The following is an 18,520-nucleotide window of genomic DNA, read 5'->3' as shown; positions in this document are numbered from 1 at the left end:
ATATTAATCAATTTTTTTTAATTGAAGAAGGGCATTCTGGTTATTTAATAACATTTAGAAATCCCTAATTAGGTCTCATGGCCTAATTAAGAATTTATTAAAAGTGTAGGCCTAAATCTGAATTTAGGTATTTCGGCTGGATTTAATTGGGATTCTCCCTTTACTATTTTGCCTTGAACACACACAAAAAAAGTTTCATTGTTATATAGCCTAATATATTACAAAAATTCAAACAATAAAATTATCACTGAGGTAAGGATAAAACTATGATTTGATACAAAATGGAAGAACTTTCTAGGAAACTATATTTATCTCTATTTTAAAATTAAATTTCATCATTAAAGTTTCTATTGACAACTGATTAAATTTTAGTTGTGAAAAAGTAGTTTCTCATAATTTTCTTTTGTTAATATCCCATGGAATTATTAATTAATTAATTAATATTTTCGCTTCATCTGCTACGAGGTTAAACCTCTGACTTGCTAGGGTTTATCTATCGGTTCGATCCCTTGCTTGGTCTTTCTCTTGGACCAGAAGATCGCGCCCTCCCTCATCACCTCTGTTCCGACGAATCCATGTCGCTCAACCGCCTTCTTCTGCGTTCCCTCCGCCGTTTATCTGCCTTCGAAAACACTTGTCAAAACCACCTCCATCATACCCAATATGCGAACCTGAACTCTAATATAAACCCATGCCACCTCTCACAAAACCGTGCCTTTGCATTTTCCTCCGCCGAAGAAGCCGCCGCTGAGCGCCGACGCCGTAAGCGTCGCCTCCGCATCGAGCCGCCCCTGAATGCAATTCGCCCCCCTCCGCAGCAATCTCCCTCGCGTGACCCTAACGCGCCACGCCTGCCTGATTCGACTTCTGCATTGGTAGGACCACGCCTCAGTCTACACAATCGCGTCCAATCACTTATTCGCGCCGGTGACCTCGATGCTGCCTCTTCGGTCGCGCGTCTCTCTGTTTTCTCTAGGACGCGCCCCACTGTTTTCACCTGCAATGCCATTATTGCTGCCATGTACCGGGCTAAGAGGTATAACGATGCCATTTCCTTGTTTCAGTTTTTCTTCAACCAGTCTAATATAGTGCCCAATATTGTATCTTACAATAATTTGATTAATACCCATTGTGATGAGGGTCGAGTTGATGTGGGTCTTGAGGTTTATCGCCATATCATGGCTAATGCACCATTCAGCCCGTCCCCTGTGACTTATCGACACCTTACCAAAGGTTTGATTGATGCTGGTCGGATCGGTGAAGCTGTTGACCTTTTGCGTGAAATGTTAAATAAAGGGCACGGTGCGGATTCTTTGGTTTATAATAATTTGATTTCTGGGTTTTTAAACTTGGGAAACTTGGAGAAGGCAAATGAGCTATTTGATGAGCTTAAGGAGAGATGCTTGGTGTATGACGGGGTTGTTAATGCAACTTACATGGAATGGTTCTTCAATCAGGGGAAAAATAAGGAGGCTATGGAATCATATAGGTCATTAATGGATCGACAGTTTAGGATGACTCCAGCAACTTGCAATGTTCTGTTGGAGGTCTTGCTTAGGCATGGTAGAGAAAAAGAGGCTTGGGCTTTATTTGATCAGATGTTAGACAACCACACTCCTCCAAATTTCCAAGCTGTTAACTCGGATACATTTAATATAATGGTTAATGAGTGTTTTAAGCTTGGGAAGTTCTCAGAAGCCCTTGCAACATTTAAGAAGGTTGGGACGAAAGCAAATTCAAAGCCTTTTGCCATGGATGTTGCAGGCTACAATAATATCATTTCTAGATGTTGTGAGAATGGGATGATATCAGAGGCAGAAACTCTGTTTGAAGAACTGTGCTCAAAATCACTAAGCCCGGATGTGCCAACCCATAGGACTTTGATTGAGGCCTACTTGAAAATGGAAAGAATTGATGATGCTTTGAGGGTATTTAACAGAATGGTGGATGCTGGTCTGAGGGTGGTTGCTAGCTTTGGTAACAGGGTATTTGATGAACTGATCAAGAATGGCAAAGCTATTGATTGTGCTCAGATTTTGAGTAAGATGGGAGAAAAAGATCCCAAGCCAGAACCTTCTTGCTATGAGGTGGTTGTAATGGGACTCTGTGGTGAAGGTTTATTAGATAAAGGCCGTGATTTGCTGGATGAAGTTATGCGGTATGGTGTGGGGGTAACTCCTGCATTGAAGGAATTTGTAACTGAGGTTTTTGGGAAAGCTGGGAGGGGTGAGGAGATCGAGAGACTTCTTGGCATGAATAGATGGGCACACAATCCTCGTCCTTCTGGACCAAGGCCTCCATACCGTCCACCACCAGCAGCTAAATACCCTCCTCAGATGACAGGACCACAGAATCAGTCTTCTGCGCCTCCTCAAATGGGAGGACAGATGCACCCCACACAGCCTTCTCAAATGACAGGAACACATCAACCTTCATGGAGCGCATCTCATCATATGACTGGCCCATACATGCCAGCATCAGGTATTTCACCTCATCATGCCAGGCAACCTTCTGCACCTCCATCTCCAACAATGGGACAGCAGCATGCACCACAGCCTTCTCAAATGATAGGCACACATCAACCTTCATGGGGTGCATCTCATCAAATGGCTAGCCCTCATATGCCACCGTCAAGGATTTCACCTCAGCCTGTTGGGCAACACTATCCATCACCTGGGGAGCCACTGCAAATGTCACCACCATATTATACACCCTCAGGTACTGTTAAACAAGCTACTCTGGTTCCTGAATAATCAGTTGGATTAATAGTTCCTAATGAGTTAATTTATTCAATGACAATTTGGCCAGATAGTGAGCACTTCTTCTTTTGGTTTCTAATTTTTAATTTTATGCCCAATTGCAGCTCAACATTATCCATCTTCTGGGGAAGCAGCTCAAATTTCAACATCAAATTATTCAGTCTCTGGACCATCAGTTGTTGCAGCCAAACCTTGTCAGCCACCATCTGGCTCTCCTCATGTTGAGGAGTCAAGTCAACAGCAATTACAAGTCCCTCAAAGGATGGTGGCTTGATTTTTGAAATTCAGGGCATTCCTGGTGACGCACGTTTTCTTTTAACTTTGGAGAAGAGATGCCATCATTTTAACTGTCCTCTGATGTTAATCCAGAGTGGTCAAAATCTCGAAACCACAATAATGAGGTGTTTGTGAGTTAATAGAAGATACAGGAATATTCTCATTTATTAGTCCCTATAGGATGTAATGAATATTTCATATTTCATATTATAATTTATTTATTGTAATTCTGACCTTGACTTTTTGGCAAGTAGATAATTTTGTACTGCCTCTGATATCTTCATTTCACCTGAAAGTTATGTGAGTTTTATTTCGCCTCGGGGGCATGTGCCTTAATGAATTCATACGTAGTTTGTTCTGGATGTAACGTTTACTTTTCATGGTATTAAGAGGGCTCATGTATTTGTGTGCAGCGTGCCTTTCATTAATTAACACCGGATAGCCTGAGGCATTGTTATCTAATAAGTTGTTGGACTGTTAGTTTCTCACGTATTGATTTGCTTGATATGTTTGACTGGAAAGGAATGCTAGAAATTTTTAAAAGCACCTTGGTGGCTCTAAATGACTAACGGGAAAGGTTCTTGTCTGTTGATTCCCTTGTTCATTTCATAGTTTTCCAAGGGAATCTAGTTAATCAATGTGAATAGGGATACGGTTGCAAGTTGAATAGTTATTTTTTCATGTAATGTTGTCATGTCACAAATTCAAGGGATAAGGATTGCAGTTTGACATGTTCCTGAAAGAAGTATACGGGCTTGATACGATCTATCTAATTGGAAGTTGTTGCATACTTTCTCAGATTATGTCTATCGATCTGCTATGGTTATAAAATGTCATTTGTAGTTAATCAGTTCAATGTTTCAATACTGGTGGACATTTGTTGATTCAGTTATCATCAAGACGCATCTTGCAGCATGAATCTGCTGCTGGCGGATCCCTAATAAGGTAGGCTCAAATCAGTTCTTTTCTTCCTGAAATTCTTCTGTGGTAAAAAAATTTACCATATATTGCGGTGAAACAGTTGCAGATAATTTGCCTGGAGTTCACGTTTAAATATAAAATGCAATTAAAGAGTATATTTTAATCACACAAAATAAAAAATCCCTTGAGCATAGGATTAGTATGTGTGGCTTTTATCAACATTTGTTGATGAGTAAGTCTTGAAATTCTGAGAAGTCCATTATAGTTTGACATGAACTTAATGTCTGCAAATTTCCCAAATTTTCTTGTGTTGAAAGGTTCTAGTTGACATGATATTGACTTTGATTCATGAGTTCTGGTTGACATGATATTGTTCAAGCTGCAAAAGAGATAATTTGAAATCCGGCGAGTGGCTGGTGAGCAAACGCTTTTTGGACATTGACTTGTGCTGCTTGCGGAAATTTGCACAATGGGGCTAAATTCAAGCAGAGCAGAATGTAAAATACACTCCATGCAGGTTATGTCTTCTAGGAAATGCATTCCCTTGTAGAGTGAATTGTATTTCTACTTGATGTTGGCGTTAATGCTATCATCTGATTCTTGTTACTGAGTGCAGTCCCCTGCAAGTGACTTTATCGGGTTGCTCTTTCATTATGAATGTCATGTGAATGGATGGAAGAATTTTGCTCGAGCTATTATGCTCCATGCGCCTTCAGTGAATCAAACAGTTAGATAAAATTAGATTACACAAGTTTTTGTTCACCCCCATCATAGTTGTCTACAAAATTAGATTTGAGTCCTTATTGAACTGAAATATGCTAATCAATGGAATAGGTGGTTCCCCATCCTATTTTTGCAACCAGATATAGGCGGTTATTATAATTGTTGCATATTTATCACCGAGTTTTTTTTTTCCCCCCTCCCGTGTTTGGAATTTTGGACTCAGAAACATGAGCCCCTCCTGCACGAAAGACTTGAAAATCTTGGTTTTTCCATGCGGATGCACCCAAAGGGTTGGTTAGTTTCTACCGTTTTGTGGAATCTACTATATATTTGTAAAACTTAAGTTGTATTATTTATAAGTCATGAATAATATTGCTTGCTTATTAGTTATTAGGCTCTACACTGCGTAAGGCTCGATTTAGCTGTTTTTATAAATTTTCCCAAACTAGGGCCTCTCTTGCTGATGTAGTGATAAGAATTTGCACCTGTGTATTTTTTATGACCAAACTAATTTCTTACACGAATCCTTTTTTCTTCAGTATGATTTTTAACAGAAGCACTATCATATGTGTGTTTCTGTTATACTACGTTCTAAATATAAAAACTAATTTTCTTACATTTAGGTCCAAAAGTACTACTAATCTTCAGAGGAGACCCCTCATTTCGTTGGCAAAAAAAAAAAAAAAGAGACACTTCATTTGGAATCCATGCTAGCATGGCAATTGGCCGGATATAAATTTTAGTAATTTTGGTTTGAGAGTATATCTAAGAATATGTAGTGTGATTTTCATTTTGTATGGTGATTTATTTCATGCCCTGTACTCTGACATTTGTGTATCGAAAAAGATGAACTAAAGGTTGTACAGCCTCGCTCATTCACAATCAGTAAAAGAGGATCAGGCTAATATGTAGTATCTTTTTCTCTCGCTTTATTTTCTCCCTCTAAAAGAGCATTTGTGAAGTTATGCAATTTTATTGTAACCTTCCTAGTTTCTCCGACTGATAAAGAAGTTTCATTTATGGTAGGATGAGAACAATATAGTGAACTATAAAGCAAAGTTCCCAAGAAGGATGCCCTTCAACGATCTTGCCGTCCAACTTTTTGCGACCAAACGGGTCGAGAGGAAAGAGCTAGAGACAGAGAAACAATTGCATTCCTATTTCTGAGGAGTGAGAGTGAGGAAGAAATAAAGCAATTGAAATAGAAAATCAATATCACATATTTTTTTTATTCCGACAGAAAATCAATATACTATATAAAATTAATATAATTTATCAGAATTATTGGAATGATTTATATTTTTTTAGATTTTATGCTTTTTTGTTAAAAGAGTCTGGCTATTTATGTAAACGAGGATCATTTTTATTTTTAGTTTTAATTTAAAAACTTGAATTGTTCAGGAGGGTGAACATATTGAGTGTGAATGTAAAGCCTATATAATATTAGATGGTTGAAGAATTAAAATAAGGTGTCATTAGCCAGAAAATATAATATCATTTCAGATGGTTGTGAAGACAAGATAATAAAAATATGATTAAAAATTACTTGTATTTCTATCATATTTTAAAGTAAAATATAGTAAATATAATTTTTCAGTAACACCAACAAAGTGCTACCCCACTAGGCAGGTTAATTATATGAATTGTACGGTATTATTGTGTTTTATTAACAACTGAATTTTTGAATAAGTTGATAAATGATAATCAAAACCTTGTGCTCAATCTTTTTATTAGAGTATTTCTTTTCATGTTCCTTTACCCTTTTGGAGTACTCTTTTCTGCGATTAATTTTATATTCTCCAATCAAATGATAGATTTACCATCTTATATTGTTATCTTTAAAAATAATAATTGACGAGTAAATCTATACATTTAATTATGCATGAAAGCTATAGTTCCATCATTGGATACGGATTTTGATAAGTACCCTATAATAATTACAGTTAAGAACCCTAAAATTTTAAAATTTGATACAGAGGCTGGGGTTTTAGGTTGAAATTAAAATTTTCCCAAGTTTTTTTTTTTCACTTATCTTCCAACCCACATCTATAGTATTCATGTTTAGTATTTTCAATACTCAACCTTTTTTCCCCTAAACTTCAATAATCATCTTCTATATTTTTAGTTTTGAAAAAATAAACAATAAATGTCAAAAATATGAAAGATAAGGTTTTTTTTTTACCTGAAAGATAAGTATTGAAAGCATATAAAATGACTATTAAAAAATTAAAAAAACTGAGTATTGAAAATACTAAAAATAAATATTAAAAATGATGAATATGAACAATGAAAAAAATTCATTCAGAATATTTTGATTGCAACCAAATAACATGGTTCTTCTTTCAAGATTCAAAATTTGAAGGCTCGTGGTTATACTTATATTAGTGCAGAGGCTGCTTAAATAAAACAAAAGAAGAGCCCCCAAAACCGGTACCTACCCGATTTGAATGGCACAATCCGACTCATCTATCCTGACCCGATTCCGACATTCGGGTCCCGTAAATAACTGGCTTCGTCTGAGATTTAAAACTTTCAGTTTCCCGGCAAAATGTTGATTTTGGAGAACATGGAAGGAGATCAGCTTCAACAGCAATATGGAGGTGATTCTCTCTTTTCTTTGTCTCAGTCCATAACATCGCTTATTCAATTTCAATTTCATCGTCAGGAAAGTGACTGTTTTCTTAGGGCTTTTGATTCGGCCTTTGTAGGCGAAGAAAGCTTCCGAAAAGAACACAGTCCTTCTTATTTTTCTTTTCCGTCGCCTTTCTACAAAAAGGAAACTTAAACTTCCGGTTCTTGCTTAGGAAAATATTTTCTATAGGTTATACAGATTCTCGTCTTGATAAACTACATTCATCTATCTTTCATAATAGCGTGGGATTTTGATTATAAGGCACTACTTCTGATCTGAGAGTATTAACTTGATTTTCAATTTTCAGTAATTCGTTCTCTCTGCTGTCTCATTTTGTGCTGTATGTACTGACATCATACTACTGCCACGATTTTACAGAATCCATACCATTTCCAATTCAAGGTATGGAGTCTGTGGTGGCAACAGTGAGTGGCTATCATGGAACAGAGCGATTCAATCTTATCAAGTTGATTTCACATGCTGGTGCAAATTATGTTGGCGCAATGTCACGATCGATCACGCACCTGGTTAGTCTATCTTTCTGAAAAATTTATTAAAAAAAAAAAAAGAAGAAAGAAAAAAAAGAGACCATCAGAGATGAATTGAAAATAATAGAAAACTGCGGGACGATAAATATACAAGTTTCTGGAGTAATAGTTACTCTTATACTTGGTTCTAGAAACTAGTTCATGGTTCATGGTTTTTTATCTGGTCCAAAATGGTCAGATTTGTTGGCGATTTGAAGGAAGGAAATATAATCTTGCTCGGAAGTTCAGAACAGTTATAGTGAATCACCAGTGGATTGAAGATTGTTTAAAGCGAGGAAGGCGTGTTCCAGAGGAATCTTATAGACTGAAAAGGTAAATTTGATATTTTCTTCTCATTGGAGTATGAGGAGCTATAGCTTCTGCTTTAGTGAAAGGAAAACCTGGTGATGATTTATAATCGTTCTCAGCATCCACTATCACCTGTAGAATTGAAATAAATCTGTCCTTGTGTTCAACTTTCTTGCAGTGGAGAAGAGGTGGGGCCCATTTTGCTGCAAGTTCCACTTGCTGTTCGGGTGAGTAGCTCGACTAAGAATAAAGTGCTTAAACATGGATCAGATGACATTGCCTCCAAAAGCCAAACAACTGACATCAGTTCTGGAGCTTCCGGAAATTCTGTCAGGGAAGATTCTTATTTGAACGAGGTATCCATAAAATTTTAATCCCTCTCCTCCTCTTTCATTGCTGTTTTACTAAATGCTACTTGCAGTTGTACATTTGTACCTACGACCTATATTCCAAAATGCTTATGATGGCACTCTAGAAGATGGATAGGTGAATTAATTTGGACGTTGATTAGCTGTTGCTACAAGTATGCTTGCTTTGAAATTTATGCTAGAACATTAGTTTTTGAAGTGGTTCATCTGAAGCATATGACAAATCCCTATGTCTGACGTGAGTACTCCGCTCAAGGAATTTATGTTAAGCAGCTAATGCAAAATAAGAAATTTAAAAAAATAAAAACATAAAACTGATTGTCTAACTGGAAGGGTTCTTTTGACTATCTTTAATCCCTTCTACTGAAAGCATGTGCTTTAGAATATTTATGTTGGTACATTCTTAAATGGAATTACAAATAAAAACGTGTGTACTAGGAACATGATCCAAGTCACATGACAAATCACGAAAATATGTTTACATGGGTGCTTTAATTTACTTTGTCATCTTATATCTGTTGATCTTATTTGTCTTCTTTTCTCTTAAAAAGCAGGAGGAGCCAATAACTTCTTCCAGACGGTCAAGGACAAATAAACGAAAGATCTCCGGTAGTAAGGGAGTGGCTACTGATGCTGGTCCTTCTCATCACAGAAGAAGGCTTGTGAAAAGGAATGTTCAAGGAGTTTCAGCTCCTTTACTTGATTTGAACTCTGAGGAGTACCTTAGCAGAATGGATAGATTAAATACTGATACTGTAGCTTCCTCTAGCCTTTCTGGTGGTGTCTCTACTGTTATTATTTTAGAAAATAGAGAAGGATCAGATATTGACTCATATAATCAAAACATAGCTATCGATGCAGCATCAAATGTCACTGGACAAATCAAAGATTTGAATAATTTATCAAGTACAAGAATTTCAGCTCCATGCGTACAAGATGCCTTGCCTACTGCCGAGCAAATATCAGTAGACGAGTGTTTTGAAAAGGCCGCAGATGGTATTCAGGATGGTCATGTGGCTGACTTACCCAAGCCAACAGAGTTGTCATGCGTCATATGTTTGACGGAATTCAGCTCAACACGGGGGGTTTTGCCATGTGGACATAGGTTTTGTTATTCTTGTATCCAGAGTTGGGTTGATCATAGGGTACAGCTTCTATTCCTTTTGTTTAAATTTTTCTTCTCTTAATCATGCAAATATCATATGGTTTGACTTGCTCTACTCTTCATTGGTTACATAATCTTCTCTTTTGCATGTTATCTTCTATTGATTTTCATTCAAAATTCCTTTTTTCTAATCCTATTAGAAGACTTTCCATGAACCCAAACGGCTTCTGTTGTCTTGGAGAATTTTTAGAGCCATCAAATTCACAATGCTAATTTTGCTACCAAAATTTTGCCAACAACTTATATTTGTTGGCATGTTCTAAAATTTGATATTGAATGTAAATATTTGTGTAATATTCTAGATAGAAAGGGACTAGGTGTTAACTTGAATATGATTTCTTTCCTTATCTCCCATCCTTTGATTGTCTCCTGTGAGTGTATATATGCATCAGCGTTATACTGTGTAATTTATATCAATGAAATGCGATTCCAATTCTATTCACTTTGTTTACAAAATAAATGGCACGTGATACTCTGGCATCCTTTTACAGGCAGGAAATTCACCATTCCGACACTCACGCCTCATTTAAATGTAGATTGCTAAATGGAACAAATCTGTAATTTGTACTTGTCTTATTTTCATTTATATGCGGCTACGATCATCTATGTGTGAAAAAGTCATCTGAAGCTATTATTCTGTAGAACTAAGAGTGAATAGAAATAATAAATTGAATTTTTGTTTCATTCTCATGAATGGTTGTCAATCTGTAGACTACAATGGGAAAAATCTCAACGTGTCCCTTGTGCAAGTCAAGGTTTGACAGCATCATTAAATATGAGGATTTGGCCGAGGATCAAAAGATATATTCCCAAACAATCCCATGTGGCATTCCAATCTCAGATATTATTTTTCTTATGGATCGAGAGCAACCAAATTATGGTTTTGAGGTATGCTTGTCCTCTTAATATTCACTTCTCTGTACTTTTGGCTTCTGATAATCTAATTGCTAAAGAGAAATTTATTTTCTTTTCACTATGCTTCTGAATACCTATAATCGCATCAGAGTGGTCTAAATAAATTTAGCATGATCCCCCATTCTCTCTTGCTTAACTTAGATGGTTCCTATATGTCTTGCAGTCTGATGGATTGCATAAAAGTAAAACTGACAACTGACAAGTGGGGCATGCTCAGTGCCATGTGATTGGAAAAAAAACCTTTAAACCATACTACGTGAGTAGATAGCTTCTAATGAATAAAATAGAACAACTTTCAAGTGTTTTCTGTCCCAAATTTGTGTTTATAGCTTCATATCTTCATGACAATGATTTATTTTCCCACTAGGGATACGAGCATGATGTGGTGTGTTATTGATCTATGGCCATTCATAAAATGTTGTAAAAGACTTTAATCTTGTTGCATCAGTGAACTTCAATAGTTACGTGTTGCTGAAATCATAGTGATACAAGCATGATGTGGTGTGTTGATTATAAACATCTAGATGTGAAAAAATAAAGATTAAAGTCTTTTTCACCATTTTATGAATGGCCACATATTAGACGATTGATCCCACCTTTATAGGCTATATCGAGGTTACAACATGTCTACTAAATCTTGTGAAAATTAATCGCGCAAAATTGAAAATAAAAAGTCATTTGTGATTATGGGGCTTGTGTCCACAAAAGTTTGATCCTATTGGCATGTTGTAACTGTTGACCATCCACTTTAGACCTTTAAAATGTTTACTTCTGAGATGTTTTCTTCAACTATGTTAATGTATAATCTTGCAACATGTTTGAATTATTTCATTGTTGTCCGGATTTGGCAGGAAGTTTATGTACTCTTAATTTCTTTTGTATTGATGCGTCTGTTCTATGCTTTTATACAGTCCTCACAGAGAGGTGCTTGTGTTGTTTGCCGGGGACGAGAACCTGAGGATCTGCTCATGAGTTGCCATCTTTGCCACATTCGACAAATCCATTCCTATTGCCTGGATCCTCCATTATTGCCATGGACATGCAATCACTGTAAGGATCTTCGGATGCTTTACCATAATCATTCACATTAGTGCATATCTTCCTACGCATCCACCTTCCTGGGTCCCCTAAATGCGTACTGAATCTTTTGCTTATGATTCTGCTGCATATTTTGTACTCAAGACCCATATTTCTGATATTAGGAAATTCTGTTAGTAAATGCCGTTTGTGTAAACCTTTCCTGATGGAATTCGTTGAAATTGTTCAATTGGTTTTCTCTGAAATAAAGTGAACAAGCTTTAGTTATGGGACTATGTAGTCGGTGCAGCGATTCAGAAGGGTTGCCATGTCATGAACTCATGATCATTCTACATCTTTTTTGATAAATTTTCAAATCATTTACGCATTTGAATAAAGGATGTGAAACTGATCAAATAATGATTGGTGCATGTTGCTAGCAGTAGTACAGTAACCTTTCCTCTCACAAATCTCACCTCACTCACGCGCAATTTGATAGTATATAACATTATACTTTTAATTTGCGAAAGTATTAGAGATTTCTTTGGAAATCAGCAAAAATACTGTTGACTTAGTTTGACGTGTCATTATTGTACATTTTGACCGTGCTGCGACAGTAGAGTAAACTGATGTGATTGAGTGATTGTATAATATTAACTAGGTGATTCTTGTACAATATACAAAGTTTGAAAACGAGTCACTCTTCATGATTTATGAATAGTGTGACTTCTTATGGAATGTATATTGAATATTGATAATAATATTGGTTTTTGGAGTTAACGAATTTTTAATATCCAAAATAGAAAATATGAAATAGGAAAAAGAGAGTGAGTGAAGGGGAAAAAAAGGGAACTCATGGATTCTCATTTATTATGCTACCCTTTTTAGTTTAGTCACTGTCCAGTAAAGGCTTCACGATCTTGCTGGAGGGTTTTGATCCCATACTTCTGACTTCTGAGTCAACGTTGTCACAAGGATGAGTCTCCTTGCTCTCTTTATTCTCTTTGTTTTCTGCCTTTATGATTTTTGTTTTTCTGCATTTGGGTTCTTCATTATCAATGATTCGCATGATAAAACTAGTGGGGGAAAGGAAGAATGAAGAGAGCTAGCAGCACACTGTAGGATTCACCTTGGTCTGTTGTTTTCTTCCATTGTCGTGCTAAAGATTTCAGGGGCATTTGAGTGTTAAAGTCACTTTCAAAAGACTCCTGGGTAGATATTATTTTCTCAATAATGAATGGGTACCAAGTATCTGGTCCAAAGGAAAAAAAGGGTACCTGGTACACTGTGTTCTGATATTTGCATTATTAGCTTTTTCAATTTAATAGTTACTATTATTTTCCTCAATTGCATTATGAAATTACAGACCAATTAAATTTCTCACTTTCTCATTTTATTTTAAAATTTTTACATTTTATTTAATTTTATCTAACAAAGGTGTAAAGGATGGCATATTAATTACTCCCTTATTCTATATATAAGCAATTTTTTTTTCTGGAATTTTAAATTGCTCTTTCATTTTTACCCCATCAAATGCTTGTCTTTAAATTAATTAATGCATTTTTTATCACTTATTTTTTAAAAAAGAATACCATGTTTGAAAAATAATTATATTTCTGACACATTTATCAATTTTAGCTCATTTGAATTAATATTTTGATCTATCCGGATTGATTAGCCGTTGCTTATATATCGGATTTGAGGGAATATCAACTTGCTTTCATAAGTTAAATGTGTTATAATAAAAAGAAATTAATGTTCTCTCTTGTATATTGCATTACATAATTTAAGTTCCTAGTCTTTTAGATGTCGTAAATATAAGAGTTAGTTGAAAGTTTAATTTCATTATAAATATAAGATCTCAATTTATTTTATCTTTCATATTTGTTAATTTTTTTCTAAAGTAGTTCTTATAGTAATTACACATGTTAAAATATTTTTATTCTAATGTATATAATTAAGAATATTTTAAGGAAGATAATACTTATTTATTAAAAATAACTAAGTTAATTAATTTTTTAATACATGTAAATTAGTTATCAAATTTTTACATTAAGAATAAAAGGTTAGTAAGATACTGCAGAAGACTCTATCCCCACTTGAAAACATGCTGGACACCATCAGAGTGTAATATAAATATATAATAGTCATGTCTGACTCATGCCATCCCTTGTTTTCCGTTTTCACATGCAAGCCAACATCCACCCACATCTCTGTCTTTAACTTTATTCTCTTGGCGCTGGCTTGGAGATCACAAATTAGGATCATCCGAAACTTTAATTTAAAAAATACTACCTCCGGTCCTAATTATAAGAGCCAGTTGACTAATTTGAAGAGATTAAAGAAGTAAGTTGAGTTAGTTATTTGTCCTAAATATGTGTTGTCTTTCCTAAAATATCCTTGCTAATCAAGTGTATTGACTAGAACTATCATTGTTAGAAGGGTTACTTTAGAAAAAAAGTATAAATATGAAAGACAAAATGAATTAGAATTTCATATTTAGGATCAAAATAAAAGTCAGATAGGGTCTTATATTAAGGATCGGAGGTAGTATATATATTTTCAAAGAACAAATTTGGAAACTACATATTTCCAATGACCTTTAAGTGTCAAATGCTTGAACAACAGTATTAACATGGTCCCTGAAAATAAATGGTTTTTAAATTTAGTTCTTGTAAATAATTTTCCTATCTTTAACCTTGTACCAAAAATAAAAGATGTCGGATTCGTTGGGGATTGGGATCTTGTGCCTCTTTTGTCTTTGTGTGTGTTTTTGTTTTCTGGGTTTTGTTTGTCCAAAAACGGCACAATAAAACACTGGGATTTCAGTAAATATTCTGATTTGTGTACACGAGATTCTTCATTTACGCATCCATTTAAGATAATTTATAAACAGTTTTTTAATTATAATTTATAAAATATAAAATAAATATATAAAAAGAGTTTTGTCTTGAATTATATAAAATGTGCCTATGGTCATTATTCCAAATGCATCAGGTGAGTCTTTTCTTTTAATTCCTTTATTTTTTTAGGTAATTAGGAGGATTTTTTTAAAAATTCCCCAGCTTTTCCATTGTTTTTTTTTTTTGTTAAAGTCCTCTAATTGAAAACAATCCTATTCGAGATATTGTTAGACACTAAATATAAACATCTCTCTGTGAGAATTTGAATTTTAGTTTGTCATGTTAGAGAAGAGACTGGTCCCTTCCGCGACATTTAATCCCGTTGGTTAGCTTTTCCAATTTTCGTACAGAATCAAAGATATAACGTGAACGCAGCCTGGTATTTTTTTGTCGGTTATATACATGCTGTTTGTTTATTATATATTGGTTCTTTCACCTTAGAATACGGTAAAGCTGACATGGTAGTGACTTGTGAAAGCTGATGTCAGCTTTTGCAATGATCTTAGCACCTACCCAAAAGACAGCATTCAGTCAAAAGGCCAAGTGATCTTTCACTACACTGAAAATTAATTTTCTTTTTATTTTTTTTAAAGGTTTAAGTTTTTTTTTTGAAATTAAAGGTACATACGCTAACTGTTCAAAATTAGAAAATTAGAAGCAGAATTAAACCCACAATTTTTTACTTATAAAAAAAATAAGTATTCGTGTCGTTAGATTATAAATAAGTTTGCGATAGGATTCGAGGTATACAATAGTTATAGGAAATTTTAAAACTTGTATATGCGCACACCTATTGATGAGGATTTTTTAGTGACATTAAAATTAAAATGTTTATATCTGTGGAATTAATCAAAGCTACTAAATTTTGAGAATTTACAACTTTCATTTAGTGGTATTTTTTAAAATTAATTTTTAAATAATGGAATTTTTTCCTAATTTCTTCAATATGTGCTTTTCAGATGTAATTCATGTAATTTATCCTATTCAAAATCAATCGGTTCATTGAATGGCTTATTGTTTCTAAACAATTCAGATTTTTCATATATGTTCAACTTTAATTGATTGGTATTTGATTAACACCTGTGGAAAAAAATTAATTACATTTCGTATACATGCTTGACTATTGACTATGGCTTTATTAATTAACAATAGTGTTAAGAGAATCCGGCTTGAGCAATTAGATTAGGAATCCGTCACATAGTCATTACATTCAATTATTGCAATGAGAAAAACTAAAATAGGGATAGACAAGTTAAACTAATTAAATCAATTATATGTTTAAGTTTAATTCATGTTTCAGATATAAATATTTATATGGAATGAGTATCGAGGGAGGAAGGGTAATGGGCACATAGGCAAAATGACATGTATACTCTTGGTTCTTATTATAGGAAATTTTCAACTAATTTTCAAATATCAAAAGAATGATGGTGAAGTTTTTAAATTTATCCTAAATTGATCAATTTTTGCAACTTTGCTTTTGTTTAAATAATGTGATTTAATTTTTTTAACTTTAAAATTTAATTAAGGTTTAAGTTGCAAATTTTTGCTAAAATTTTTTACTAAGACACTAGGTTGTTAGAAGTTTTTTTGGATGCAAACTTGTTTTAAAAGTTTAAAATCATAGTAATGTTATCCTTTATTAAAAATGTTAATAGTTAATATCACTATTTTAATAGGTGGCATTTCTTTTTTAACGGTATAAATGGTATTGTTATGATTTTAAACTATCAGGACAAATTTGGATCGATAGAAACTTTCAAATACCAAGTGCTTATGAGTAAAATTTTTAAAACAAATTTACATTTTAACCCTTAATTGAAGTTTAAAATTGAAAACAATTAAATCATATCATTTCACCAAAAGCAAAGTTGCAAAAATTGATCACTTTAGAACAAATTGGACTTCTTTTTTGTTTTTACATGGACTATGTGTTTGTTGCTAGTTTTCATTTCGTTTTTTTTCTGGCACAAAAAAGAATTTTTTTTTTTTTTTTGGGAGGGGGTGTGGAGGTGGTGTTTGCAGTTAATGTGATTCATTGATTGTTCGTTGGGTAGCTTGGGAGGTTACTTTTGATCATCCATAACCGCAGAGCTCACTTACTTTTTGGGAAACGGTCACATACTTGTGGACGGTTTTGCATGTTTCATCGGAGCCTTTTCCAATGCATTTAAAAAAAAAAAGTCAACTTAGAACATTTAATTTTATATAAATCTTTGGACACAAATATTAACAAATTAATTTACTCTGATCTTCTAAAACTTACTATAAATTCTGAAGCTAAACAAACAAACAAAGAACACTCGTAATTCTGACAAAAATTCAACATTCCATAGTTCCAATCTCTCTAATTACATAATCACACAAACCATATATGGCAGAAAATCAGTGGAAAACAGAGAGAAAATAATAATTAAAGCTCCAACGTCTATATATATGACTCTCTCTAAAATCAACACTACTGGGTATCGCTTGTTGATAAAGATTAAATTTGAATTAATTAATTAATTAGTTTCATTAAGTTCATAATTATATGACTTGATGCATGTTTCTATATCATAGAGCAGCATAAATTCAAGATAGGACCACTACTGCTAATTATGTCCCCTCCCACTGTTCAGACTGCAAAATTTTCAGTGATAATTAGATTGGTGAGAGAGATTAGAGAGAGACTTTGTTTTATTTTTGCAGCCATATCCAGTGCTTGGAGTTCTCCAACTAATCCCAACCAAGTTATTCAGGATTTCTATGGACGACAAGCTCTTCCAATAAGTATTTAACGTAATTGCAGATTTAAGAGGTGTTTGGGTACCCCAAAAGTACTTTTTAAAAGTATTTTTTCGTTAATCGACATAAATTTCTTTACCGTATAATCATTTTTAAAGTTATAGTTTGGTTTTCAACATCCCCTTAAACATGAAACTTCTGGGTAAGTTAGCATATGTCTCTTATGAGCAGAGATTAGAAAGAGAGAGAGATAGGAGTTGCAAATAACATAACATTATATAATTATGTAATTTTTGAAGGGTACATACAGAGTTATTAGGAAGGAGGGTTGATTACTATAAAATTAATCAGAAAGCGAAGGATTTGATTTTGGGGGAATCAGCAACCTTGAGAGTATCTTCGATGAGCTTTCTGGCTTTTCTGCTGCGAATCTCAACCCTCATACTCTCACTTTTCTCCACCTGCTCATAATCTTTATAGTTATTATCGTTATAATGATTCTTCATCTTCAGCGACTTGCTTATCTTCGTCTTCAGATTCTCCATCAGCCTCCCAAAACCCTTCTTCGCCATTTTCGCCCTCTGCAATTCCTTGGGACAACGTACACGAAAACACATCACCAGAATCAGAGCAGAGAAAAGAATTATATCAAACACAGAAAGAATAATTCAGAGATTGAGACATGGAAGAGAAGAGAAGATAATAAAGTACCTTGTGAAGGTTCTTGTGGGCTGAATTAATATTCAAGTATTGAAGTTTGGTTTCTGGGGAAGCACAGAACAGTTTGAAGGAGAAGGAGAAGGAGAAGGAGAAGGAGAAGGAGAAGGAAGGTAGGGACTTGAGACGAAAGAAAGCGGACCACGCATTAACTTCAAGCGATTAGGTATTCTCATATATATCTGACAGGCTAAACTTTAATTTTTATATATATTCCTTTTTTGATTTTCATGATCCTAAACATTTATTATTTTTCTGGCCAATAAGCATTGATTACTTGAAGTGAACTACTTTATATAATAATAATAATAATTTCTTGTAAGAAAAAACCATATGATAATAAAAAAATAATTTGTTTAATAATAATTTTTAAGTTTTATTTATTTCTGTAATAAGAACGTTAAATAAATAAAATTTGATACTACAACCTGATTTTAAAAATTGAAAATTGTAACTCTCTATTTCAAAAATTTTAAATCAAATAGATAAACTTTAAATTTACTTAAAGTGATCCTATTAAAAGTAAAATTTTTCTGCTGGCTAATGAAGTATACTCTCAGC

At 34.1% G+C, this 18,520-nt stretch overlaps 2 protein-coding genes across 5 annotated transcripts; both read left to right on the top strand.

Annotated features, from left to right (window-relative positions):
* Nucleotides 1-492: 492 nt before the first annotated feature.
* On the top strand, nt 493-3,397 carry LOC114734586 (pentatricopeptide repeat-containing protein At1g10270-like). The gene is made up of 2 exons (XM_028922205.1): nt 493-2,718; nt 2,864-3,397. The coding sequence occupies exons 1-2, from the start codon at nt 576-578 to the stop codon at nt 3,031-3,033; spliced, it is 2,313 nt and encodes a 770-aa protein (XP_028778038.1). The 5' UTR covers nt 493-575; the 3' UTR covers nt 3,034-3,397.
* Nucleotides 3,398-7,234: 3,837 nt separating this feature from the next.
* On the top strand, nt 7,235-11,946 carry LOC114734587 (uncharacterized). Of its 4 annotated transcripts, XM_028922208.1 has the most exons (8): nt 7,244-7,279; nt 7,690-7,838; nt 8,038-8,171; nt 8,326-8,503; nt 9,067-9,292; nt 9,377-9,660; nt 10,392-10,568; nt 11,507-11,946. In XM_028922208.1, the coding sequence occupies exons 1-8, from the start codon at nt 7,246-7,248 to the stop codon at nt 11,684-11,686; spliced, it is 1,362 nt and encodes a 453-aa protein (XP_028778041.1). In that variant the 5' UTR covers nt 7,244-7,245; the 3' UTR covers nt 11,687-11,946. The 4 variants fall into 4 exon arrangements, with proteins under 4 accessions (XP_028778042.1, XP_028778041.1, XP_028778040.1 ...); XM_028922209.1 differs by having other exon boundaries at nt 7,235-7,279; nt 7,619-7,838; nt 9,067-9,660; XM_028922207.1 differs by having other exon boundaries at nt 9,070-9,660.
* Nucleotides 11,947-18,520: the final 6,574 nt, after the last annotated feature.

The sequence above is a fragment of the Neltuma alba genome, unplaced genomic scaffold, assembly GCF_004799145.2.
Source record: "Neltuma alba isolate B1F8T4 unplaced genomic scaffold, ASM479914v2 tig00013118_pilon, whole genome shotgun sequence".
Lineage (NCBI taxonomy): Eukaryota > Viridiplantae > Streptophyta > Magnoliopsida > Fabales > Fabaceae > Neltuma > Neltuma alba.
Note: the sequence above shows the minus strand (reverse complement) of the source record. Positions and strands in the feature narration are given on the sequence as shown.

Excerpts from the sequence above, each read along its gene's own strand:
- LOC114734587 (XM_028922206.1), top strand. The coding sequence starts at position 7,246 with ATGGAAGGAGATCAGCTTCAACAGCAATATGGAG. Across the intron at positions 8,172-8,325 it reads GAATCTTATAGACTGAAAAG|TGGAGAAGAGGTGGGGCCCA; the intron begins GTAAATTTGATA and ends ACTTTCTTGCAG. Across the intron at positions 8,504-9,066 it reads AAGATTCTTATTTGAACGAG|CAGGAGGAGCCAATAACTTC; the intron begins GTATCCATAAAA and ends TCTCTTAAAAAG.
- LOC114734586 (XM_028922205.1), top strand. The coding sequence starts at position 576 with ATGTCGCTCAACCGCCTTCTTCTGCGTTCCCTCCGCCGTTTATCTGCC. Across the intron at positions 2,719-2,863 it reads ACCATATTATACACCCTCAG|CTCAACATTATCCATCTTCT; the intron begins GTACTGTTAAAC and ends GCCCAATTGCAG.